General features: G+C 35.9%; 1 protein-coding gene across 5 annotated transcripts in view; it reads left to right on the top strand.

Moving 5' to 3' along the window:
• The window catches only part of GRIK2 (glutamate ionotropic receptor kainate type subunit 2), a 739,106-nt gene that overhangs the window by 280,013 nt on the left and 432,414 nt on the right, over nucleotides 1-26,679 (top strand). For all 5 annotated transcript variants that reach the window (XM_070377125.1, XM_070377124.1, XM_070377121.1 and 2 more), the window contains exons 2-3: nucleotides 7,253-7,420; nucleotides 11,278-11,535. In XM_070377125.1, coding sequence (XP_070233226.1) covers nucleotides 7,253-7,420; nucleotides 11,278-11,535 — 426 coding nt within the window. The remainder of the gene's footprint in view (nucleotides 1-7,252; nucleotides 7,421-11,277; nucleotides 11,536-26,679) is intronic.

Below are 26,679 nucleotides of genomic sequence, written 5' to 3'. Positions count from 1 at the left end.
TTTTACTTTATTCTGTTCTCAGAAGTTATTTCCACCATTTTATCTTCCAGCTCACTGATTTGTTTTTCTGCTTCAGATATTCTGCTATTGATTCCTTCTAGAGTATTTTTAATTTCAGTAATTGTGTTGTTTACTCTGTATGCTTATTCTTTAATTCTTCTAGGTCATTGTTAATTGATTATTGCATTGTCTCCATTTTGCTTTCAAGGTTTTTGATTATCTTTACTATCATTATTCTCAATTCTTTTTTCAGCTAATTTTCCTATTTCCTCTTCATTTATTTGGACGTATGTGTTTCTAGTTTATTTCTTCATTTGTACTGTATTTCTCTGACTTTTTTTTTAAGTGTTGTGTTTGAAGTCCCCTTTTCTCAGGCTTCAAGGAAAGTTGAATTATTTCCTTGAAGAAGGTTGAATTCTTTCTTCCTTTTGGTTTCTGCCCTCATAAGTTTGATCAGTGGTTTGTGTGAGCTTCCTATAGGGTTAGATTATGCTGAGTTTTTGTTTGTTTGTTTTTCCTCTGATGGGCAAGGCTGAGTGAGGTGTTCTCCTGTCTGCTGATGACTGAGTTTGTATTTTTGTTTTGTTTGTTGTTTAGATGAGGCGTCCTGCACAGGGTGCTATTGGTGGTTGGGTGATCCCAGGTCTTATATTCAAGTGGTTTCTTGGTGTGAGTTCTCACTATTTGATACTCCCTAGGGTTAGTTCTCTGATAGTCTAGGATTCAGTGCTCTCACTCCAAAGGCTCAGGGTTTGATCTCTGGGGTCAGGAACGAAGATTCCACAAGTGGTTTGTTATGGCATTAAGGGAGAGTAAAGCAAATATCTGAAAACAAGAAACCAAAGATGAACCCCAGACAAATGGAAGTTACAAAATCAGGAAAATAATAATTAAAATAATGGAATATACACATATACATATATACCCATGAACAAAGTGAAAACAGTCCAACACATATAAAATACAGTAGATTGGTCTGGCAAACAAAGGAAATAAAAAATTATATTTACCAGTTAAGAACAAAACTAACTTAAGCACAAACTAGAAAATAAAACTAAAGCAAGGTGCCAAGTGGGGAGTAAAGCAATGAAAAGAAAACTAACAAATATGTTGAAAGGAAAGGAAAGAAAGAATAGATATGCAAAGTTAAAGAGAGGTAGATGAAGAAGATTTATATACAAGAAAGATTAACTGCAAGGGGAAAAGAACAGTAGGAAAAGCAAACCAATAAGTGTAAGTGTAGTAGGAATAAGTGTGGAAAAAATACAGTAGGTTTAAAAATTAAAAATTAAAATTATATAAAAGAGAAAAGAGTAATAATGGAAGAAGAAAGAAAAGGTGGGGGAGGGAAACTCCACAGAACTGCAAAAGCCCAATGTCAAGGCAGAGGTTTATAACAACAGCAGAAATTGTGACTGAATATGTATATACACATATATACACATATACACCCATAATCAAAATCAAAATAGTCCTACAAAAATTAAGTATAATAGATTCACCTGACAAACAAAGAAAAGCAAAAAGTATATCTACCAGAACAAAACTAAGTAAAGCACAACTGGATAACAAAACTAAAGCAAGGTGCCAAGTGGGGAATAAAGCAATGAAATTAAAACTAACCAATATGTTAAGAGGAAAGGAGAGAAAGAAAAGAAAGAATATATATACAAAGTTAAATAGAGGTAGATAAAGATGATTTATATACATTAAAGATTAACTGTAAGGGGAAAGGAAAAGCAAACAAAGGAATAAATGTAGAAAAAATAATAATAGGCTTAAAAAATTAAAAATGAAAAAAAGGAAAATGAAAAAAAGAGGAAAACTCCACAGAACTGCAAAAGCCCAATGTAGAGGTAGAGGTTTATGACAGTAAAAAAAAAAATGTCTGAGGAAAAAGAAGAAAAAAAAAAGCTCAAAAGTTTAATTGGATTTCTTAGTGCCAATAAAATTGACAACTACAACAGAGGGGTAAAAAAGGAAAAAAAAAAAATCCAAAGAATCTACAGAACAAGTCAAAAAAGAAGAATAATAAATGTTTTTCTTGAATCACTGCTGTCAGAGTCCTTTCCCATACCAGGAATCACAGTTCACCTTACCTCCCTAGGATGCCCTCCAATACTGTGCTGATCTCTGGACCTGCTGTGGAGGCTGCTCAGATTCTAATCTGGTCCTACTCTCTGTGTTCTTGCCTCCAATGTCCACAGCTATCAGAGCTAGTGCGTTTTCTTTTGTGGGCACTCTCAATGGCCTTTTATATATTCCATGGACACAGTCTTCTTAGTTGATCGTGTGGATTTAATCTGCAGCTTGTACAGCTGGTGGAAAGGTTTTAGGTCTTTTTCCTTAGCCACACTGCCCCTGGGTTTCAAGTGTGGTTTTATTTCCACCTGTACATGTGTGTCATCCATGGGCTTTAGCTCCTGAGGCTTCCCTGGAGGGCTTGGGTTTGCCCCTGTGAGGGCCAGGTGTGGAGGTGGTGCAGCTGCTTGGGTCACAGGGGTTCTGGCAGCACTAGGTATTCAGGGGGGTTGGCGGCTAGGGCAGCAGGAAATATAGCGCTCTAGAAGGGTATGGCAACCAGTTTTGGCCAATATTTGGCCAAGGGTATGGCTCCAGTATTCTTGCCTGGAGAACCCCCCTCTCTGACAGAGAAGCCTGGCAGGCCACAGTCTACAGGGTTGCAAAGAGACAGGACTGAAGCGACCTTGTGAGCATAAACACAAGACTTTTTTTTTTTTGGCCTGTGGCAGCTCTGACCAGTGAGAGTTGAGTGTGAAGATGGTGCAGCTGCTTGGCTTGCAGGGACCCTGGTGGCACCAAATGTGCAAGGACTCAGACTGCCTCCGCAGCAGGAATTATGGCCCTATCAGAGTCCTTTTTTGAGCCTCTTGTAGCTGGCGATCAGAAGGCCTCTTTGGCCAGTCTTTCTCCATGGCTCTGCCCATACAGGCACTTAGAGGGATCTCTTGCCTGGGGTCCTTCTCTGTTGTTTGGCACAACAGGCATTTAAAGGGGGCACCCTGGTTGGGATCCTACTCGTAGTTCCACGCATCAGTCACTGAAAGGAGCACCTTGGGTGGGATCCTACTCTGTAGTTCAGTGCATAAGGCATTTGATGGGCCAGCCTCTCTATTCAGCTGCTGATGCTGGTGTGTGAAGAGAGAGGCTATGGTGATGGCTGCATGACTCAGCAGTAGTGCCTTACTTCCATGGCTACCTGGTTTGCTCTACAGGTGTTTCCCACCACAATCTCCTCCCTCACATCACCTCAATCCATCTCTCTACAGTCAACAGCAGCCCTCGCCCTGGGATTGCTCCACAATCCCTAAACTCCAGTTCCCAGCTGCTGCCTCTTCCAGGAAACCCACATTCCTGCCTGCGGTATGTATGGCTGTGGCAAGGAGTGTCTGTTCTCATTCCATTTAGACTGCTCCAGATCAGCTGTTCACTCTCAGCCTTAAATGTTTCTCCTCTGACTCAGACAGTTGCCCTGACTTGGGGGTTGGGCCCCTGCTTCAGTTCCCTCATCTGCCGAGGACAGGTCCGGTCCTACTAACACTCCTGCTTTCCCCTTACTGCCTTCATCCTACCAAGTATGGCGTGGTTCTATATATTCTTTTCCATTCGTCAAGTACTCTTGTCCACTCTCAGCTGGTGTTCTGCATGCACTTCTGTGTCTGAAGGTGTATTCCTGATGTATCCATGAAGGGAGATGTACTCCACATCCACCTATTTTTTCCACCATCGTGTTCTCCCCCTAAACTTTCAGTTTTTTATTGTTTTGTACCTCTGTCCATGGGGATTCTGTAGGCAAGAATACTGTAGTGGGTTGCTATGTGTTCCTCCAGGGGATCTTCCTAACCCCGGGATCAAACCCAGGTCTCCCACATTGCAGGTGGCTTCATTACCATCTGAGCCACTAGGGAAGCCCCCAAATACTGGAGTATATAGCCTATCCCTTCTCTAGGGGATCTTCCCAACCCAGGAATCAAACCAGGGTCTCCTGCACTGCAGGCAGATTCTTTACCAGCTGATCTACCCAGGGAAGCCCTACTATGAATATTCTTGTACATGTTTTTCTTTCTTCTTCTTCTTTTTTTTTTTTTAAGGTGTTTGAACTTTTTGTTTTATATTGAGGTATAGCCAATTAACAATGTTGTGATAGTGTCAGGTGAACAATGAAAGGACTCTGTCATACAAATTCATGTATCCTACTACTACTACTACTAAGTCACTTCAGTCATGTCCGACTCTGTGCGATCCCATAGACGGCAGCCCACCAGGCTCCTCCATTCTTGGGATTCTCCAGGCAAGAACACTGGAGTGGGTTGCCATTTCCTTCTCCAATGCATGAACGTGAAAAGTGAAAGTGAAGTTGCTCAGTAGTGTCAGACCCTCAGCAACCCCATGGACTACAGCCTACCAGGCTCCTCTGTCCATGGGATTTTCCAGGCAAGAGTACTGGAGTGGGGTGCCATTGCCTTCTCCAATTCAGGTATCCATTAGCCCCCAAACTCCCCTCCCATCCAGATTGCTGCATAACATTGGGCAGAGTTCCATGTGCTCTATAGTAGGTCCTTGTTGATTATCCACTCTAAATATAGCAGTGTGTACCTGTCCATCCCAAACTCCCTAACTATCCCTTCCCACCATCCTTCCCTCTGGCAACCATAAGCTTGTTCTTAAAGTCTGTGTGTCTGTTTCTTGTCTTGTAAGTTCATTTGTATCATTTCTATTTAGATTCCACATATAAGAGATGTCATACAACATTTCTTCTTATTTTGATGAACATAGATATACAGTTTTTCTTGGACATAAAACCTGGAGCAAAATTTTGGGCCACAGAGTTGGTGTAGTCTCAATATTAGAAGACTCTGACACATAATTTTCAAAGTAGATTGTTATTTTGAAGAGTGGTGAAGGATAGGAAAGTTGTAACCTGCTATCATCATGTGCTGACCATTTCTGTATCCTTATTTTCTATTTATGCATGCTAAGTTGCTTAAGTCATATCTGACTTTGTGCGACGCTATGGACTGTAACCTGCCAGGCTCCTCTCTGTCCATGGGATTCTCCAGGCAAGAATACTGGAGTGGGTTGCCATGCTCTCCTCCAGGGGATTTCCCCCATTTTGCACTTATATGACATTCAAATTAAAATTTGAACAGAGAAAAGTAGAAGATTCAGTTTTTCTTTTTTTTTTTTTTTTTGCTGTTAAATGACTTTAGGTTTGCATTTCTGGAATCAATTCTGTGTTCCTAATTAAGCTTAAGTACTTTTCAATTACTCAATTATTTTTATGTTCCATATATATGATCTTACATTTCTAACTGCATATTTTTAGTGAAGTCATCTTATCTCACGTTTTAGGAATTAGGAATTTTTGTGTATTTTGCCTGAATGAAATTTTGAAGAAAATTACTAATTTGTAGTGGAATAGGCAAGGGCTTTCAAGTCAGGCATGAACAGATTCTAATGTTGCCTCTGTCATTTGATAGCTGCATGATCTTTAGTCACAAGATTGTTTTCTGTAAAATTATACTACTTGGGATTGCTTTGAAAACTCAGTGAAATCTTAAACACTTATGTAGTGTTTGCTCTATGGTCATCACTGATTCTAAGTGCTTTGTTATGACACAATTTGCTCTCTATTAACAATTCTATGTACTAGCTCTATCATCATCTCTTTTTTTAGAGATGAAGAAACTCAGACTGAAGATTTAAGCAACTGCCCACTATGCCTGGGATGACAAGTGGCAGAGCCAGAATGTAAAACAGTTTGGCTCTGGAGTCCATGCTCATACCACTGTTCTCCACATACATGACATCTAATTTTGTTCTTGACACCCATTAAGTATTTGGATGTCAATAAATACTTATTATCCTTCTGCTTAGCATAACCCACCATGATTTAAAACATATTCAGAGTATAATTTCACAATAAGTAAGTTGGCTGTTCTGTAACCATACCATCAAATTAGTTGAAAAAATAAGCGATATATTTCCAACTAATATGCTGTAAAATGAAATATTTCCAATTCTTCCTGAATATAAATTTGTCCAATCACTGCGGTATCTTCTGAGTCCTAATTCCTCATATTTGGAGAAATTATTACCACACCATGACTTTCTTACTCATTTAGAATAGGTAGTGTGCTGATGTCTCCTGACATTCATGTGTCAAAAGACTTTTGATGAGGGATGAATTGCAAGCTGTGGAAATGTCTTATTCAAGGGAGTTTATTTGTGAATGACTGTGCTGAGAGCACATGGTGTGAAGTTTGAAAGGGAGAAAAATAAATGTTCATTATTTTTAATGTTTTGGTTTCCTAAAGACAGAGGTTGGAGGATGTCAGCTATTAGGTGCTCCCCCTTTCATTTCATTCACCAAACCAACAAGGAAGAGATTCTCTTGGAGACAAAGGTCTCCGGTCACTCACAACTGGAGAGAGAAAGAGGATATCAAGGCTGGGACACAGCTGAGGGGACTGGTCTGAGATGCAGCTGGTGGAAGGTGCCAAATGGAAAGAACACATGGTTAAATTATATTCCACATTTTATGACCAAAATTATTTGCTACAGTGTTATTCACTGCCTAAGGAATTTTCATGGTTTGGGAGAGCTGTCTTTCAAAAATGTCAAGTCTTTTCTGAAACAGGATGTAGAGTAAAACACATAGAAAATGCTACTTTGTTCTTTTTCTTGCAAGTCAAATGCTGCAATTTGCAAGTGAATAAGTATTTTGGGTTTTTAACATGGTAAGTTATTATTAAACTTAAAACTATTAAAAATTGTGCTAAGGAATTCAGATGTCTGAATTAACAGAGACAAATTTAATACAGTTTTCCCAATGCTAACCTTATAGCTTTGTATCAGTATAGAGGACTGATCATTTTGGAACTGTGTGCAGATCTTCAAGAGTTCAGTACTTAATGCAGGACCTATATATACCTAGGCCCTAAAAGAAGCAACTACTAAATAAAAAGGCAAAATCGTATTCAAATCATATAAAATTTTGATATCAGTATCAAAGAAATTTTGCCAGTGTGAATTTATGTTAAAGGGCATAAATTAAAAATTTTATTTGAATATTTGAAGTATTCATACTCCACATTCTTAGACAAATCACATATACTCTCACACACTCACACAAATTAAGTACCCAAATACATACATAAAAGTACAGATAAAAAAAGTACAGATTTTCTCCATCTTGTAAGAACTGTGTGATTTTTCCTTTCTTTGCCAGGTGGTATTTTTGAATATGTGGAATCTGGCCCAATGGGAGCTGAGGAACTTGCATTCAGATTTGCTGTGAATACAATCAACAGAAACAGAACCTTGTTGCCCAACACCACCCTAACCTATGACACCCAGAAGATAAACCTCTATGACAGTTTTGAAGCATCCAAGAAAGGTAAGTGATACATATTTAATAGTGTGTTTTCTGAAATTCAAATTTTTAGCTACTCTTAAGAGATTTCTTAATCTACAAAGTAATTAATAAGTCACTAGAAATATTTTCATGCAAATATTTCTTTTTGAGCTGCACTTACATTTTTTTTTCAGAAAGGGTAAAGTGATATGATTACCTGCTGAAAGAATTTGCTTATAACATGAAATGTAGTTACATCTGGGTTAGTGAAGTTGTTTTCTTTTCCCCCAGTAATCCTTTTGTTTTACTACTAAACTATTCCTATTTTAAGAACCTACTAAAATAAAAAAAATACCATCAGTGGATTTTACCAAGGTTTACAATCCAATTTTACATGTTTATTTGCATTATGGGTTAATTCTACTTTACTGCTGTGGTCTTAATTTACTGAGTGTCTTGAAAGTTCTATGGTTCCAAGTGACTTAAAAATGTCAGCCCAATTTTAAAACTTATTTGGAAAAATTGGATCAATCTTTCATTTATGTTGCCTAGTTTTTAGCCACTTGATATTTCTTTTTGTAACTGAGAATAAATGGCTAATGATATAAAAATTGGATTACATGAAGAAATAACAAAAATACCTTATGAATATTATTTGTTATTTTATAAAGCTGTATTTTCAATATGAGTAGAAATATAATTTCTGAGATATGAGTTTAATACATATATTAAAGAAAGTAATAGAGAAACTACTGTCAAGACATTATTTTAACCAAACAGTTTAGAAATAAATATGTTTTGAGAGATGTTTTCATTGGCTTACTTTGTCTAAGTAGGTGATCTTTTCTTTTGCATAGTTAGCATTCATGAAATTAAATTCCATAAGGTAGATTTTCTCAAAGGAGTAGACTTAGCGTTTGTTCTAAATTCTTATTTTTAAGACAGTACTTGCTATTCTGTAATGCTAATACTGTTTTATTAGCTACCTTACATTGATAGAAATGTACATAATTACTTATAATTCTAACTCAGTACAGAGTTCTTCTAAATTCATTAATATTAATAGAAGTTGATAAGATATAATATTTCTTAAGATGAAAGTATCCTTCTTTTCCCCCAGCTAACTAGTGTTTATCAAAGCCTATGTTCTGCCTGCCCTTTGAATTCATATCTTTATGAATAAAAATAAGTTTCCACATTTCAGAACCATGTCAGGGTGATGAAAGGTTTTGAAGGCTGAAAAAGGGGGTAAAGGTTATTGTGAAATACGACATGTGTCATCATAATGGCAAAATAAGTCATTAGCTGCAAGACAAGAGTATTTGATTAGTGACATCATTCATGATTATTTCCATTAGGAAGAAGAAGCTCTGTCTCAAATGAAATAATTTAGACCAAAGAATATGGAATATGAGTACAGTATAAATAAAATATTAATAGATTTCCTAATGGTGACTTCAAAGTAGCAACATAAAAAAAAAGTAGACTAGAATGTTCTGATAACAAACATCTTACTACCTTGGGAATATCTTAGCAAAACTATGAGGTGGTAAACTCATTTGGTTTTTAGAATATTAAAAAATATTTACAAATTTTTCACTCATTAAAAATCCATTGGGAATCTAATTCCTGAAGTGACTTTTGCCTGAAGCTGAAAAAAGCTCAAATAAGTGTATGAATAACTTTCTTTGTGAGATACTTAAATGGTGGATGTCATGGTGTGGATCTTGTCTTGGGAAGCACTTGCTTGTTGACCTATGACTGCTTGGGTGGCACAGCAATATGTAAAGAGAGAATATGAAGTAAAAGTCGCTCAGTCGTGTCTGGAATTCTCATCCCAAAATACTGAAGTGGGTAGCCCATTCCCTTCTCCAGGGGATCTTCCCAACACATTGCAGGCAGATTCTTTACCATCTCAGCCACCAGGGAAACCCAAGAATACTGGAGTGGGTAGCCAATCCCTTCTTCAGCAGATCTGCCCAACCCAGGAATTAAACCGCGGTCTCCTGCATTGTAGGCGGATTCTTTACCAGCTGAGCTACCAGAGAAGCCCACTAATAAAAAGGAGAGATCTAATATAGTTTTGAATCTTATGAGACCTCAATAATATATGTGATACTGATATGATTTATTATAAAATACCAATTCATTTGGACATTGTTAAACTTTTTAAAATTTATTTTTCCAAGAATGTATGTTCAATGTTTAAATTTTCACTGATCAATGATCTTATATTTTTAATAGATAATACTGTTTTGCTCAATAAACTCTGATGCATTAGAATTTGAATTATTATTTGAATCATATATTGCTTTTGAATGACTCCTCTGATACCCCAAAACTCTATTTTTTCTTTGAAACACACTTCAGAAGCTCTGTATAAGCTAAAATAATGTTTTTAACTTTTCTTGATTTGTGACTTGTCAAAAATCTAGAGAAGGAAGATCTTTTATTTTCAGTGTATGTGAATTAAAATTTATGTGAGTGAAAAACTTGAGGCTCCAAACTTTCTACTGATTCAGAATTCTGATTATTACTTTAAAAGTAAGAATCTATATGTGTTCAAAAACTATATATTTATATCGAATTGAATTTTTGAAAAAAGATTAAACAAATGTGTTTTTTTCCTAAAATTTATTTATTAAATATGTCTGTGCTTAAGAATCCATCCATCAAATTGCATTTTATGTGGCAAAATCTCTGAAGGAAAAATCAGTAAATTTTGCACAGTAGAATGACAAATTATTTTGAAAGAATTAAGACTGAAAATCTAATTGATCCCTAAATTCCAGTAACAATAGTCATCTGTTATATATTTTAGTCATCCTTACATATTTTCAGGGATAGACAGACTGTTGCTTCTTGGAACAGACTTCCATATTTGAACATTTCTTCTCTTAAGTTGTGTCAGAATTCATGAGACACTTCTATACATTTGCCCTAATTCCTCCTTTTCCAGTCAAAAGAAACACATTTTAGCCTCTTTCACAGATCAGATTCTTCATGTATTTAAAGATGAGTTTCATGTTTCCAGTAATTATTGACTTTCTAGACCCAGACTTACCAGTTGCTTTAATATACCTTACACAATTTAAAGTCCTGTCACAGTTTTGCTGTTTCTGTCTAAATACCTTCTAATTTGTTTATGTGTCTCTTAATTACTATAATTATTATTTATGTGAATAAAATTTTCTACACATAAATATAAACTTAAAACTAATTTAGTACATCATAAAAGTCTTACAGTATCCAAAAGCCGAATAAATAAAGATGATTAGATATTTCTGTATTTAATTAAATACTTTGATGTTCTTCCTACTCAATGAGATTAATCCCTATGGACTCACCCTCTGTGACTCATGTCAGGTTTTGTATGGGCATTTGTATGCACAGCTTGACCTATATCATCAGATATTGCAGATACTAAACCATGTGCCCATCCATAGCTTTTTAGATGGGCCATGAAAAATACATGGATTCTGTTTCAGAGTTTGAAATTGTAGAGGATGACCAGAGAATTTGGGAAGGAACGTTATTCCCCTGATTTGAAGTATTTCCCTGAAGTATCCCCTGGATATGAAGTATTTTTGCAAAATGAATATTCACCCCTTAAATTCTAAAATATTCTCTCTCTTTCTCCTTCCCCTTCTCTTCCCTTGACATTATTTGTGGAGTTATTATATTTGAACATTAGGCTGTAGGTGTGTAGGTGAATTTCCCTTCTAACAGACTGAGAATATTTGGAGTTAGGCAAAATGTAAAATCAGCTAGATGTAGATGTTATATTAAGGGCAAACAAATCGTCCTTCAGGATGATGCCTTTGGGACAATGATAATGTGGTACTGTTGGCACACTGGCATCTCCTCTCATTACTGACAGACTTCTGTCTCCTCTGCAGCCTGTGATCAGCTGTCTCTTGGGGTGGCTGCCATCTTCGGGCCTTCACACAGCTCTTCGGCAAATGCAGTTCAGTCTATCTGCAATGCTCTGGGGGTTCCCCACATCCAGACCCGCTGGAAGCACCAGGTGTCAGACAACAAAGATTCCTTCTATGTCAGTCTCTACCCAGACTTCTCTTCACTCAGCCGTGCCATTTTGGACTTGGTGCAGTTCTTCAAGTGGAAAACTGTCACAGTTGTCTATGATGACAGCACTGGTAAGAAAAAATCAGTAGCCTTTGGGGCTATGCTTTAAATATAGATAATTTTCTGAAACTCATTTGAGATTCTTTTTGTGTTATTGTTTTTTGTTTTAAAATTAAGGGATAGAAAAACATTTGTAATCAAACACTAATTTCATATATCCAAATAAAGAACAACTAAATCATACATTTTTTTTCCTGTGTATGTGTAAAATAAGCACTTTTGTTGTGGAAATGATTAATTACTGTGAACTATAGTGTTGGATGAAGGATAGAGATAGTATGAAATATCGCATTGAAACATTTATTCAAACATTTTTTTTCTACCAGTTTCAGTGTATTTTCCCAAAGTGAAGCCTTATAATGAGCTGTCACTGAAGCTTATCAAGAAATCTAGAGAAATAAAGAAATTCAGAATTTTGCCTTAACATTTTCTGTAATTATTTATGTGCAAAGAATGTGTATAAAAAATAATAACCTTTCTATCTGTATAGCATGTTAAAATACCCATTGAAATTCTTAGAGTTTTGGGAACTGTTTATATGCATACATAAGGGCTTACTACATAGTATTTATTTTTGTGTCTTTAAATGAATATTTGCTGGCTAGAGGTTGTCTGTGCTTTCCTGTTGTAATGCATGTTATTTTTACATGAATGGTTATCTTGAAGTGTCAAATAAAAATAAGTCTCAGAAATACAAAGAAAGTAAAAAGTAAAATAAAGTAATAATTTCCTTGTAAGTTATATTGGTGAAGAAACTGCATACTATTTTATTACCTAGTGATAAGAAATTTCACATTAAGATGTTTATCACTGGTCTACAGGGAGTTACAGGGTTGGAGAAACAATGTAAATAATTTGAAGTTTTTTTTTTTTTTTAAATGGGATAAGAAAGAGTAAGTCTAAATATACATTAATAGTGTAATTTTGTGAGCTTTCCCCAGGTGGCACAGTGGTAAAGAATCTGCCCATCAGTGCAGGAGACAGCAGGAGACACAAGATACAAGAGGTGCGGTGTGATCCCTGTGTCAGGAAGATTCCCTGGAGTAGGAGATGGAAACCCATTCTAATATTCTTGCCTGGAAAATTCTGTAGACAGAGGATCCTGGCAGCTACAGTCCACTGGGTCACAAAGAGTCAGACACAACAGAGCACATGTGCACACACACACACAAGTGTAATTTTGCACTTGTTAGTTAAAAAAGTAAAATTTTTATTTAAAACTTAACTTTAGAAAGAATACTTAAATTCCTAAAATAACCTAAGTACCTTTGATGTGGTTTTTAGCATAAAATAGAGTTACTAAATCTATTGCATTGTTTTATTCTAAATCATTATTTTCTGTCATTGATAAAGTTATACATGTCAAATTATGAATGGCAGGTTCTATGTGAATGGTTTCTCTGAGCATGTATAACATGATGTTCCAGGGCTAGCTCAGTTGCAAATTGGTCCACTTATGTTTACATGTGTGCTAAGTCACTTCAGTCGTGTCCAACTCTGTGCAGCCCTATCGACTGTAGCTTGCCAAGCTTCTCCATCCATGGGATTCGCCAGGCAAAACTAGGCAGGCTCTTTACCACTAGTGCCACCTGGAAAGCTCCACTTATGTTTATGAATGGTCATATATAGAGATATACAAAATATGAATATAAATTCATTGTGAATCCATTGTTGATTTACTTCTCCTTTTCTTCCTGTTATAATGCAGGTGAATTCTGACTAAATATTATATATCCTCATATGCACATGCACATACACATGGTCTATACACACATATATAATACATATATATGTATGTTAGATGTGATATTTTATACTTATTTATTATCTTAAAGCCCCTCATAGTAGAAAGAGGGTTGGCAAATGTCTGAAATATTTATGATATACCACCTTTCCTTACTATTCTGTGTGTATGCGTATGGGTTTGACATTTTTATTTCATATATGTGGTTCTTGAGTGATTGAAAAAAGGGATAATAAGATTTGTAATCAAGGTCACATCATAGTCTGGCAAAGCAGTGTTTCATATATAATTGATCCTTTGGTTGAGTGTTATTCTAAATATTTACTTCATTGAGACAAATTTAAACAGATATATATAGTCAGTTAATCAGATATATAGACTTTTAATGGAAACTTGACCTGGAGATTAAACTTATTAAAAAATTTAGTTACTATTTAAAAGAAACTTTACCACAGCTAACACTTTAAGTTGATATCAATACTTACATATTCCAAAAGTCTTTGATTATTTCAATATGAATGCTAAGAGTCATTATAGGATTATTCATAGAATAGGTATCCTTAAAAATCATCTGAGGGGAAAAAAAGCATGTTAATGCTTCATTTTATGCAATATTTAATCCAACAAATTTTGATTAAACATCTGCTACATGCCAGGGACAATACCAGGTGTGAGTATATGCCAGTAAAAGAAACAAACTCCTGGCCCTTCTTGAATTTCTAGTTTCTAATTCAGAACATGAAATTATTCATGTTTTTAGTATTATTTGTAGTGAAATAATTGCCTCTGTAGCCTCTGTATTATGTGTGCTCTTCCCTTTAATTTAACAGACTTTTGAGAACTTTGCTATTCTTGATTTTTTGTTTTTTTAGAGACTAGAGCTGAATCAAAGATACATAGAAGATTCTCTTTGAACTGTGTTAATAAATATATAGAAGTAGGCTTATTTTGTTTGTTTTGGTATGTTTAGAAGTCTCAAGGTGGAATTTTAACAATAGAACTCAACAGAGAAAATCTGTAAACATCCCAAGTGAACAAGATGACTATTTGATCATGTGGGAGAAAATCTGATGACAGCTAGGACTGTGAACTGAAATGGGAGAACATACACCTTATACCCAATGAGATAAACATTACAAACTTCATTATGGACTTATATATCTGCTGTTCATTGCAGCATGAAATGTGTATTTTATTTATGTTTCTTTTTTCCCTTTCCAGATTTATTATGTGTGCTCTTCCTCCCATTTATATTCATTTCTATTTTGTTGTGTTGTCCAGTTTGATACATGATAATTATACTTTCATCCAGTCTTTGTTCCCACCCCCAAAACAGATGGGATGATAGATGAAATATAGTGCTGGAGTAGGAGAAATTCTTAGAACGATGTTAACAGGAGCTGTTTATTTTTTATGATAATTAGCATTTGTTGTTGTCATGGATGAATGCTTTTAAACACCCTGAAAGTCTGTTATAGCTCTGAATGATGTCCAAAATGATGGAAGAGAATTGGCTTCAGAAACAAAGCTGTGTTTCTGTCAGTCATTTTGGAACATATGATTCATTTTAAATATAAACTAAAAATAAGTTGGATGGCTCTCAGCTTGTAAGCAATTCCAAGATAAGTTGTGAATATTTGCTTTAAAATTCCTGTGTTTCATCTTTGTTTATAGATCAGCAGTCCATTAACAAAGAACTCTGAACTGGTAAACAGAAGCCTGGGATTCTAGTCCCAGTTTTGTTACTAAATTACTGGTACAACTTTGGAAAAGGGAAGAAGGAAGTTGAAATGACTACAGAAAACAGCTATGATGCACTAGGCATTGAGGTAGCTGTTATTGTACATAAATTATGACACTTAATCCTCAGAGCAATTCTATTAAAACAGCACAATTCTAGGGATATAGGTTATCAGCTCACTATCCTTGCTTCCTCTGGTAGTTGGCTCTTCTGCCCACCAGTAGCCCAAGGTAGAAACCTGAGCATCTGCCTTGATTCTAACCTTTCTTCAGCCCCACAATCAACCTCTAATGGTTATTTAATTCTATACCTCTGATAACTCTTAAATCTGTTCATTTCTTTCATGCTTTCTAACTAATTCTTAAGTCAAAGTATTTCATCTGGATTATTACTAACAGCCTCCTAACTGATGTTCCTGCTAATCTAGTAAAAAGTAATTTTTAAAAATGCAATTCTGACTCATTATCCTATTAATAGTTTCTCTTGGTCTAAGGATAAAGTCAAAGCTTTTTTGAAAGTCTTACAAGACCTGATGTAATCTAGTTCCTGTAGCTCTCCAACATTTGAGTGTAAACTTGAATCTAAACCCTTCACTTATGTCTTTTAAATTGAGCTATTAAATTTCTTTTGGTTTTTGAAAAATACTGTCCTGTCCGCCTGTTTCTCTCATTCTGACTCCTGCTCCTCCTTCCCAGTAAACACTCACACACATGAACTTGTGTATTTGCACCCACACATTCATTTGCACCATTTGACTTAGATGTCACAAAGAAAGGCTGTCCTGACCCCAACTCCCAAGCAGGAATAGGTGTCCCTCAATACATTCCCATAGCATTGTGGTTCTCCTGTGACCCTCCCCATGAGAACATCATTACATTACAGATGACTGTTCTTGACTGAATTTTCCACTAGATCAAATACAAATCTGAATAGCTTGGAATCTAAGGCTGCCCACCATTCTATCACTAGCACCTAGGTATTACCTGGCTAATGGAAATACTTGAATCAATATTTAAGGAATGAATGCATGAAAAGGTATTATCATATCCATTGTTTAGACAAAGAAGCTCCAATGGATTAAGTCATCTCTCCAAGGTCGACTCAGTTTGACAGCGTTTTAATACTTTGCCATCGAATAAGTAGATTCAACAATAATTTTCAGATATATAGATCTGATTTCCCCTATCATTTCAAAAATTTTATAAGTAATCTGGAATGAATTGTGCTTATATGTTAACAGCAGTTAAAATATATTTACTTGTTTACTTATTTGAACAATCATTATCAAGCATCTTCTGTATACCAGGTACAGATGCTGTGTTCAGCATGAGAGACAGGATTATAGGTAAAACTTTGTCTCTATGTGCTCAGAGTTGAGTGAGGGGGAGACAGAGCATGTGAGCAGGATACTATTATAGTGTAACAAGTGCAGATAGAGACAAGAAAATAATATTGTGACATTTTAGGAGATGAATATAGACATAAAAGAATTTAGGGGAGTGGAAGGTTTTAAAGCTGCCTTTCAAGGTTTTAAAGGCAGAGGAGATTTTGGGGAAGGTGAGATAATTTTGAAATTATCATAAAGCACAAGAAGAAATGCGTCAACTAGAGAAGGGGCTTAAGGGCGTAACGTGTAAATGTGAGAATGCCTGGGAAGCTGGTTTGTCAGGGAATTGCAGGCACTTCATTACATGGATCATCAGGAAAAGGAAGATGAGGAAGAATGAGGGAGAATGTATACAAGGCCAATGTAGGAGAAATCAAGAAGAGCTTTTTCCTAGCTACTGTACTTTGGAGTTTGCATGTTATAGCAGTATCAGTCATGTCTGCCTGATGTGAACCTGCTTTTCAAACCACATCGAGTGCCTCAGGGATAGACACTCAGTCAGTACCTTTTGGAGGCAATCAAAAAGGACACAGAGAGAGAAATATCCATAGACTGGACTTTGGATTGAAATCCTGGTTCTGTTGTGTAATTTTCAGCAAGTTACTTGATTTTAAAGACATGAGTTGACAACATTTGTAAATTGAAGATGATGCATACATCAAGGGATTGTTGTCATGACTAGTGAGGTATGCAAAGTGCTTTATAGCTCCCATGTAGCCTAGCAGGAGCTTAAAAATGTCAACAGTAGAAATGCCTTGAGGACTTCCCTTATGGTTCAGGGTTGAAAATCTGTCTTTCAATGCAGGGGACATGGATTCGATCCCTGGTCGGGGAATGAAAATCCCACACATGCCGCAGGGCAAAAACAGAAGTCTGTGAGGTAACCAAAGACCTGGGCAGCCACGGGAAAAAAAAAAAAAAAATGCCATGTGCTGTGTTCTGTTTATTCCTAACTATAAGAAAAAGAAATTATCGTCAGTCCTACATTTTAAAATATGAGGATATTTGGATGTAGAAAGTTGAGATTAATCTGCCCAAGGTTTCACAGCAAGTAAATGGTGCTGTGCTATGCTTACTTGCTCAGTCATGTCCTACTCTGCAACCCCATGGACTGTAGCCCGCCAGTCTCCTTTGCCCATGGGGATTCTCCAGGCAAGAATACTGGAGTGGGTTGCCATGCCTTCCTCCAGGGGATCTTCCCAACCCAGGGATTGAACCCAGGTTTGAACCCACATTGCAGGCAGGTTCTTTAAAGACTGAGCCACCAAGGAAGCCCAAGTAAATGGTAGATCTGGATTTTTGACCCAATGCTATCAAGTGCAGAACTCACTTTATTAAATATTGTGACATAATGATAGTTATTATGTTTTTATTTGGTTCATTTTGTTGTTACTATTTTATTTTAAGAACAGGAATGACATAGTCAGAACTTCTTTTGGTAGTTTCTCTGATTACAGTGTGGAGAATGCTTTAGGGCTATTCAGATAATATGGGGAATAGGATAAGACCAGAAGCAAGAGAATTTCTGAATTAGTCAAGCTGAAAAAAAGATAAGTCTCAATTAAAGAGTTTTTGATGGAAGGCTATTGAAATAGAATTCTGGGAAGATTTAGGAGATACAAATTGTAGGACTTAGTATGTAAGTACACAGAGAAGGAATGGAGAGAGAGATGGTAAGAATGACCACTTCATTTCTGGTCTGGACTACTCATCAATGGCACATTTACCTAAAAGAGGAAAACAAGAAAAAAAAATGTGGGAAAAGGTATAATAAGTCTTACTTTTAACACATTAAACTTGAAGCACCTTTGAATCATGCAGTTATATTGGAGACAGAAATCCATCTTGAAAAATAGAAGTTTAGTATGGGCATATAATGCTCCCATTGGCATTCCTCTGCTCTCCATTTGGACTTTACTTTGTGATAGGAGGAAATGAAGACAATTGACGAAAAACAGAGTCATGGTACAAGAAAGTTCAGAGTTGTGCTACTGAGTAGGCAGTCATGAAGACGCATAGAGACCTGAAAACAATTTAGGAGACAGAATGTAAATTTTTTAATTAATGAGGAAAATCAGTAAATTTTTAAGATGTTAACATTAACAAACTTAACTTTCATTAATTTTATGATATGAGTATAGAAATAAAGGTCAGGACCTTTATCCTAAGCAAAAGCAGAAATGATTTCTTTACTAACTTTATTGACCTGAATGAACTTTATTTATAGACTATGTTCAAGATACTCCTGTGTGTGATTAGAGTTAGTTTAAGAAAAATGTGAAGTCAATTAATGGGGCTTCCCAGGTGGCGCACTGGGTGGAAATCCACCTGTAATGCAGGAGAGGCAGGAGACAGCAGTTCAATACCTGGGTCAGGAATATCCCCTGGAGAAGGACATGGCAATCCACTCCCGTATTCTTGCCTGGAGAACAAAGAGTTGGACATGACTGAAATGACTCAGCATGCATGCACGAAGTCAATTAACAGTAAAAATTATTTTATTTTGGGGGCTATCTTTGTTTAAATAGAATAAATAAAATTAAATAATTCAATAGATGCTAATGTGAAGAATATGTTTTTAGAAGTTACTAACTTTTGAATAATATAACAATTCCAGGGAAGCCTGTTATAAAACATATAACCAAATAAATTTAATTTTATTTCAAGGACCGGGATAATTTGAACCTAAGATGATTGACTATATGTTATATGTTCTAAGTGCAGAGCCTTCAAGTTCTTTAGTTTCAAGTGGAAATACAATTAGCAATTATGAGTTAAACCTAATTATTTGGATATAGGTGATTACATAGCATGGCATATTACTGCTTCCATCAAGTTGGTTCTGTATGAACATAGGTTCTTTGTTTAAGCTTTATATAAAGCATATAGGCTTTATTTAAGCAAGCCTTGAAATTATTTGGAATATTATTATTAAACTTTGGTTACATGGTAGTATTTTAAAACATGTTCATAGAACTAATTCTTTCTCTGAGTTTTAAAATCTTTAAAGTACTGCCAACTCTAAAAGACAAGTATACAATTTCTAATCCATAACCATCATACATTTCATATTTCTGCCAATAGTGGAGTAAATACACATGTATGTCTACAGTGTCTACAATGATCATTAATATTTGCCAGTATTAGAAAATAAACAAAAGAATAACATAAAATAAGAATAATTTCCTGGTGATAGCCAAACACTGCCAGTTTTCTATATTTAAATCTGGAACATATTGGCATGAGCATCTTGGTAGTTACTTTTCTCCTAGCCTTTTTCTGGTCTTATCTGTCTCTCTCTCTATTCTGTGTAGGAGAAAGATAGCACTTAAATTATCTTTCTGATGTATTTGACAATTTTGACTGCTCCTTTCTTTAGTGGAAGAGTAAAATTCTCCTAGTTTGGCCTCTGTGCCATCATTCTCTCCTTGTTATCTGCTTCTTTTCAGCTATTTATTCCCATTCTCATACTCTTAAACTCTTTTTTTTCTTTCTCTGATCCTTAAAAGCTCATGTCATTCAAGGTTTTATTCCCAGGTTCCTGTTTTGTACTTGTTTACCTCGCTCTCCCTGAAGCCTTCCATCTGGCTCATGTCTTTCTTTGCCTGTATGCTATAGACTCACCACTGGACACCTCTGATAGCTTCTGGCAAGTGCCCTACTCATAGATCCAGTCACCCATTGGTCATCTTTTTGTGGATATCTCACCCAGCATAACAAAAACAAACGTATTGCCTTTATTCCCAAACTTGCTTTTCCTCCTGGTTTTCTGTCTTCATCTAGCTAGATTCCTAGTGGTCGTTCTAGATTCTTGTTTGTCCTCTCAAGCCTCATTTCTAACTGATCACTTAATACCTCTCATTTTTATCTCACATTTCTCAAATTTACCTCTTCCTCCATCCCAACCAGCTGTCTTAGTTAATATCCTTATTCTAAATCACCTAGACTATGTTCTGTCCTCTATTCAAGTTCATATCTCTGATGCAGACAAAATGGCCTTTTTAAAAAGGACAGTGTGGTGCTGTCATGCCCAGGCATAAAGCTGTTTGGTGGTTCCTCTTTTCTGGGAAAGATGAGTTCTAGATCCACAGCATGGCATGCAAGGCTTTCTCGTTGGCACTCTCATGCCTCTGATTTTCTTTCCCTGGTCTTTCCTTTCTCCACACTTATGCTGCAGCTCTCCCTGAATAATTGTAGTTCACCCTTAACAATCATCCTCTGTTCTGTCAAATCTCTTTGCTGTGCACAAATTGTTCTCTCGGCTTGTTATGCTCTTCTCTTTCAGTGATCTATTCACCACCTCCAGGTGTACCTTAAAATATTCTTACAAAGTAAATTTGTGAAGTAACCATCCCTAACTTTTCCTGACATGAGTTCATAATTCTATTCTTTGTGCATATGATGCAAGAGTTTAGTTGATAATATAGTTCATCATCAATTTTGTAGTATAATTATCAACATGTTCACATGACCCATGTATTTTATGTTTAATTTATCATTTGTTTACTTCTTCATTTTTTAAAAATAATTTATTTCTTTATTTAGTTCACAAGTAATTATCAAACATTTACTATGTGTCATTATTGTTCTAGGTACTGGAGACACAAGAGTGAACAAAACAGACAAAACTTCTTTGCCTTGTGGAGTTTGCATTCTAGTGTAGAGTGATAATAACAAAATATGTCTGTATATAGGATCAAATGTGATGTGTTATGGAGAGAAATAAAGCAATGGAGGCATGTAGGGAGTATTGCAATGTTAAGCTGCATTGTCAGAGGAGATCATATTTAGAAAGTGAAATTTGAGCTTGGGCTTGAATGAGCTGAGGAAATATGTCATGGGAGTGTCTGAAGAAAGAGTGTTTCAGGTAAAAAGCAAGAAGGTAAAAAAATAACCAAGGGAGAAGAGATAAAGAATTTTAAATAAAGCAGGGTTTTTTTGTGTGTGTTTGTTTTTTTAATTTTAGTTTAGAGAAGGATGTTTTCAGAAACTGAAAACTGAAGGAGATTTTTATGACATCTGTCATTTTTTAATGTGTGTATATGTGTTTATGTACATATATGGCTACATATGTATATGTTCCATTATGACATGTTCCATATGTCTTAGCAGTGGTAAGTTATTTATTTAAAGATAACTCATTGTAGAGACTTTCCCACATACAAGCTTATTTGTATATGAGTTAGTTAGTAGTGGTTATGGCCCAGAGCTGTGTTGTGGTCTCATTTGCTCAGTTGTGTCTCTTTGAGACTCCATGGACTGTAGCCTGGAAGGCTCCTCTGTCCATGGGATTCTCCAGGCCAGACTACTGGAGTGGGCTGCCATTTCCTTCTCCAGGGGATCTTCCTGACCCAGGGATCGAACCCACATCTTGCATCTTCTGCATTGGCAGGCAGATTCTTTACCACTAAGTCACCTGGGAAGCCCATGGTCCATAGCACTAACCCTTAAAATAGTGATAGGATTCATTTATAATTGTAATAAGACTTCAGGGAAAGAAGAAAAAAATGTAAGTTTGACATATTCGCTTCTGCAAGGTGTAATAGATCGTTTATCAGATACTTGATTTAAAATAAATTGGTTCTGTATCAGAAATACTTTTTAAAAATTGAGATCCTGAATGGGTTAAAACAATGATATTCATTGTACATCAGGTGAACATGACTGCCTTCTGAAATAGTTTTTTGTTTCCTATTCAACATTCTGTAAATGTTTATCTTGTTTTAAATATAAGGTATATAAACTGTATTTGGGGGCAAAGTTCTCTAGAATCAAACATTTTGAAAAGCAAAAAAGAGTTCACACCCCAGTTCTACACAGGCTAATTGTGCATCATTATTTTAGAATTATTCCAATTTGGAGGTGGCATAGTGTCCACTCTGTTTGTATTTCAGTGATATAAAACGAACCTTGAGAAATGAATTTTTTGTATAAATGCATTAAAAATGTACTAAATCTATCCTGTCATACATAGAGCTTTGGTTAGTGGAAGCTAATGATGATGCAAAACTAATATACACCTTTCCTTGCCTTCATATAATAACCAAAGGTATTATTTTACTCATCACAAGTTCTTGCATTTCTATAAACTCAGTCATCTTCCTTTTGATAAAAGAAAATTTATTGTATAACAGATATTAAAATTAAAGTCCAAAGCTCTGGTTCTTAAATTTAATTGATATCAAGTAATGGGATTTCCAGGGCTACTGTTAAAACTAGAGATTTCTAGGCTAACTGCTATTACTCAGTAACTCTAGGGTTGTACTCAAGGACTTTCAATTGGAATAGGACACATAACTAATTGTGATAGGCATTACTAATGTTTATTAGTATGTGACTAATTCTACTTATAGACAGAGAGAGATTGAAGTCTCACACCTAATCCTTGGATTTAGGTGTGACCACATGGATTGTTTTAGGTGATGGAAAGTGGGCAGGAGTGTTCCTCATTTCTGGGTGGAAGCGTTTAATTGCCTGTACTGTTTGAAGTATCTCAAAATACTGAGCTAAAATATCAAAGAGACCTGCCTTGGGAAATTATTTAGATCTATAGCAGACCTTGCTTTTATGTGACATAAAATCTTGTTCTGTTAAATTGCTATGGTTTGGGAGATAGTTTTTCCTATACCATAACCTAGTCTAGTCATTCTCAAACTTTAGTGTGTATTAAAATCATTAGGGAAATGTGCTAAACCACTACTTGCTGGCTTTACTCCCAGCTTTTGATTTAGTAGGTGTGGGATGTGGCCTGAGAGTTTTTTCCTAATAAGTACCCAAGTGATCCTGCTGGGATCAGCATAAGAAACATGATCCATCTAATCTTGAATATTATGCAAATTATCATATTTTGAAAAATAATTGATAGTAAGTCAAATTTGTCAGTATAACAAAGTCATAATTTTGTAGATAAAAACAAATTTTAAAATTTTAAATAAAACTAGAATGATTTGTAGTGATTTAATATTGACAAAAATTATTAATCACTTATTAAAAATATATATTCATTGTCTGAACTTCCACATTGAGTAGTTTTAATTCTGCTAAATATGTTTGTCCTTGGAATATTTTAAACGGCTTTGAATTAATATGAAGTAATATGGAGGAAGGATATTGTAACATAAATATGATAAAAATTTTCAAGTGTAAATTAATATGATTTCAAATAATCAAGCACTGATAGATAAAATATTTTATAATATCTATTTCAGAAAATTTACAAATAGTTTTGCTTTTTAATTTAATTTTAAAAAGATTTTGTATAAAGTGATATTTGCAGGACTGATGAGTATGATTTGTCAATTAAGCAGTTTTTAAAAATCTCCTGTTCCATTTTCACAATGAACTTTTTATGCTTTTATCCAATTGCAATAACAGTGTTGGCATTAAAGAAAGAAACTTAAGTCAGCCCTTGAAAGCTTAATACTAACTTGTTAATTACCCTATAACTACACAATGAGAAATGCTGCTGCTAAGTCGCTTCAGTCGTGTCTGACTCTGTGCGACCCCGTAGACAGCAGCCCACCAGGCTCCCCTGTCCCTAGGATTCTCCAGGCAAGAACACTGGAGTGGGTTGCCATTTCCTTCTCCAGTTCAGGAAAGTGAAAAGTGAAAGTAAAGTCGCTCAGTCATGTCCAACTCTTCGCGACCCCATGGACTGTAGCCTACCAGGCTCCTCCCTCCATGAGAGTTTCCAGGCAAGAGTACTGGAGTGGGTTGCCATTGCTTTCTCCAACACAATGAGAAATGAAAGTTATAATTCCCTTTTCTAAAGGGTGGTTGAAGGTCAAGGAGCTCTTATTGGCATATTGAGAGACCGAAGGAAATGATGCAATATTTTTCTTATAAATACAATCAGATGTCATTGGAAACTCAGCCAAGGAACTAGATCAATGTTTAAGCATAATCTGTAAAATTTGTTTTTTATCTGTTTTTAAAGGAAACACCACCTATTATATATTAAGAAGTAACCTGATGCTCAATAGCAAAAAAAAACAAACAATTCAATTAAAAATGATGAGAGGGCCTGAACAGGAGACAAATAAATAACCAAGGGTTACATGAAAAGATGCTCAACATCACTAACAATCAGGGAAATTAAAATCAAAATCACAGTGAGATATCACCTCACATCTGTTGACAATAAATAATAAGTGTTGGTGAGGATCTGGAGAAGAGAGATGCTTGTGCACTGTTGGTGGAAATATAAATTGGCACAGCTGCTATAAGAAACAGTACAGTGGTTCCTCAAAAAACTTGAAATAAAAATACTGTATAATACAGCAATCCTACTTCTGGGTATCTACCCCCCAAAATGAAACCATTATCTCAAAGAAATATCTGCTGTTCATTGTAGCATTATTCACAGTAGCCAAGAAATGAAAACAACCTAAGTGTTTGTCTAAGGATAAATGGATAAAAAGATGTATGAAAGTGAAAGTGAAGTCGCTCAGTCATGTCCCATGGACTGTAGCCTACCAGGCTCCTCAGTTCATGGGATTTTCCAGGCAAGAATATTGGAGTGGGTTGCCATTTCCTTCTCCAGGGGATCTTCCTGACCCAAGGATTGAACCCAAGTTTCCTGCATTGTAGGCAGACGTTTTACTGTCTGAGCTATATGTATGTATGAATAATATACACATGGATACTATTCAGCCCTGAGAGAGAGGAAAATGCTAACATTTCCAACAATATGGATGGACCCTGAGGCCCCTATAATAAGTAAAATAAGTCAAAGAAAGACGGATATTATATGATCTCATTTACATGTGGAATCTAAAGAAGCCAAAGTCAGACAAACATAGAGTGATAATTACCAGGGGTTGAGGGATAGGGAAAATGGGGAGATATTGGCAAAAGTGTACAAACTTCCAGGTATAAGAAAAATATGTTCTGGAGATCTAATGTATAGTATCATGACTGATCTACACAATGGTGTATTATATTTTTGAAAGTTGTTAAAAGAGTTAGACCTTAAATGTTTTCACCACCCACCCCCCCCATAAAGAAAAAATGGTAAAATTGAGAGGTAATGGAGGTATTAATGACCCTAATATGATCATCGTTTTACAATGTGTACATGTATGAAGTCATCATGTTGTATGGCTTAAACTCATACCAAGTTATATGTCAATTATATTTCAATAAAGTTGGGGACAGAAAGAAGTATATAGAAAAGATATTTGTATTTATATGTTGTTGTTCAGTCACTAAGTCATGTCTGACTCTCTGACACCATGGACGGCTGCATGCCATGCTTCCCTCTCCTTAACTGTCTCTCAAGAGTTTGCTCAAACTCATTTCATTCAATCATTTCATCCCCTATCATCAATCTTTACAAGCATCAGTATCTTTTCCAATGAGTCATCTCTTTCCATCAGGTGGCCAAAGTATTGGAGCTTCCGCTTTATCATCAGTGAATATTCAGAGTTGATTTCCTTTAGGATTGACTGGTTTGATGTCTTTACTGTCCAAGGGACTCTCAAGAATCTTCTTCATAGAATTTGAGAGGGTAAATTCTTTGGCACTCAGCCTTGTTTATGGTCCAACTCTCACATCCATACATGACAACTGGAAAAACCATAGCTTTGACTATATGCACCTTTGTTGGCAAAGTTATGTCTTTGCTTTTGAATACACTGTCTAGGTTTGTCGTAGCTTTTCTTCCAAAGTGCAAGTATATTTTACTTTCATGGATGCAGTCACCAGCTGAAGTGATTTTGGAGCCCAGGAAAATGAAGTCTGTCACTGTTTCCACTTATTTCCTATCTATTTGCCATGAAGTGATGGGACTTGGTGCCATGATCTTCAGTTTTTGAATGTTGAGTTTTAAGCCAGCTTTTTCACTCTCCTCTTTCACCCTCATCAAGAGGCTCTTTAGTTCCTCTTCACTTTCTGCCATTAGCGTGATATCATCTGCATATCTGAGGTTGTTATTTCTTCCGGCACTCCTGATTCCAACTTCTGCATCACTCAGCCCATCATTTTGCATATTGTACTCTGCATGTAAGTCGAATAAGCAGGGTGACAATACAAAGCCATGACATACTTCTTTCAGAGTTTTGAACCAGTCCATATTTCCATGTATGGTTTTAACAGTTGCTTCTTGACCTATATATGGGTTTCTCATGTGGAGGGTAAGGTGGTCCGGTATTCCCATCTCTTTAAGAATTTTCCACAATTTGTTGTAATCCAGACCAGTCAAAAGCTTTAGCATAGTCAAAGAAGCAGAAGTAGGTGTTTTATTGGAACTTCCTTGTTATTTTTCTGTGATCCAGTGAATGTTG

The sequence above is a fragment of the Bos mutus genome, chromosome 9, assembly GCF_027580195.1.
Source record: "Bos mutus isolate GX-2022 chromosome 9, NWIPB_WYAK_1.1, whole genome shotgun sequence".
Lineage (NCBI taxonomy): Eukaryota > Metazoa > Chordata > Mammalia > Artiodactyla > Bovidae > Bos > Bos mutus.
This window is presented reverse-complemented; position numbering and strand designations above follow the sequence as displayed.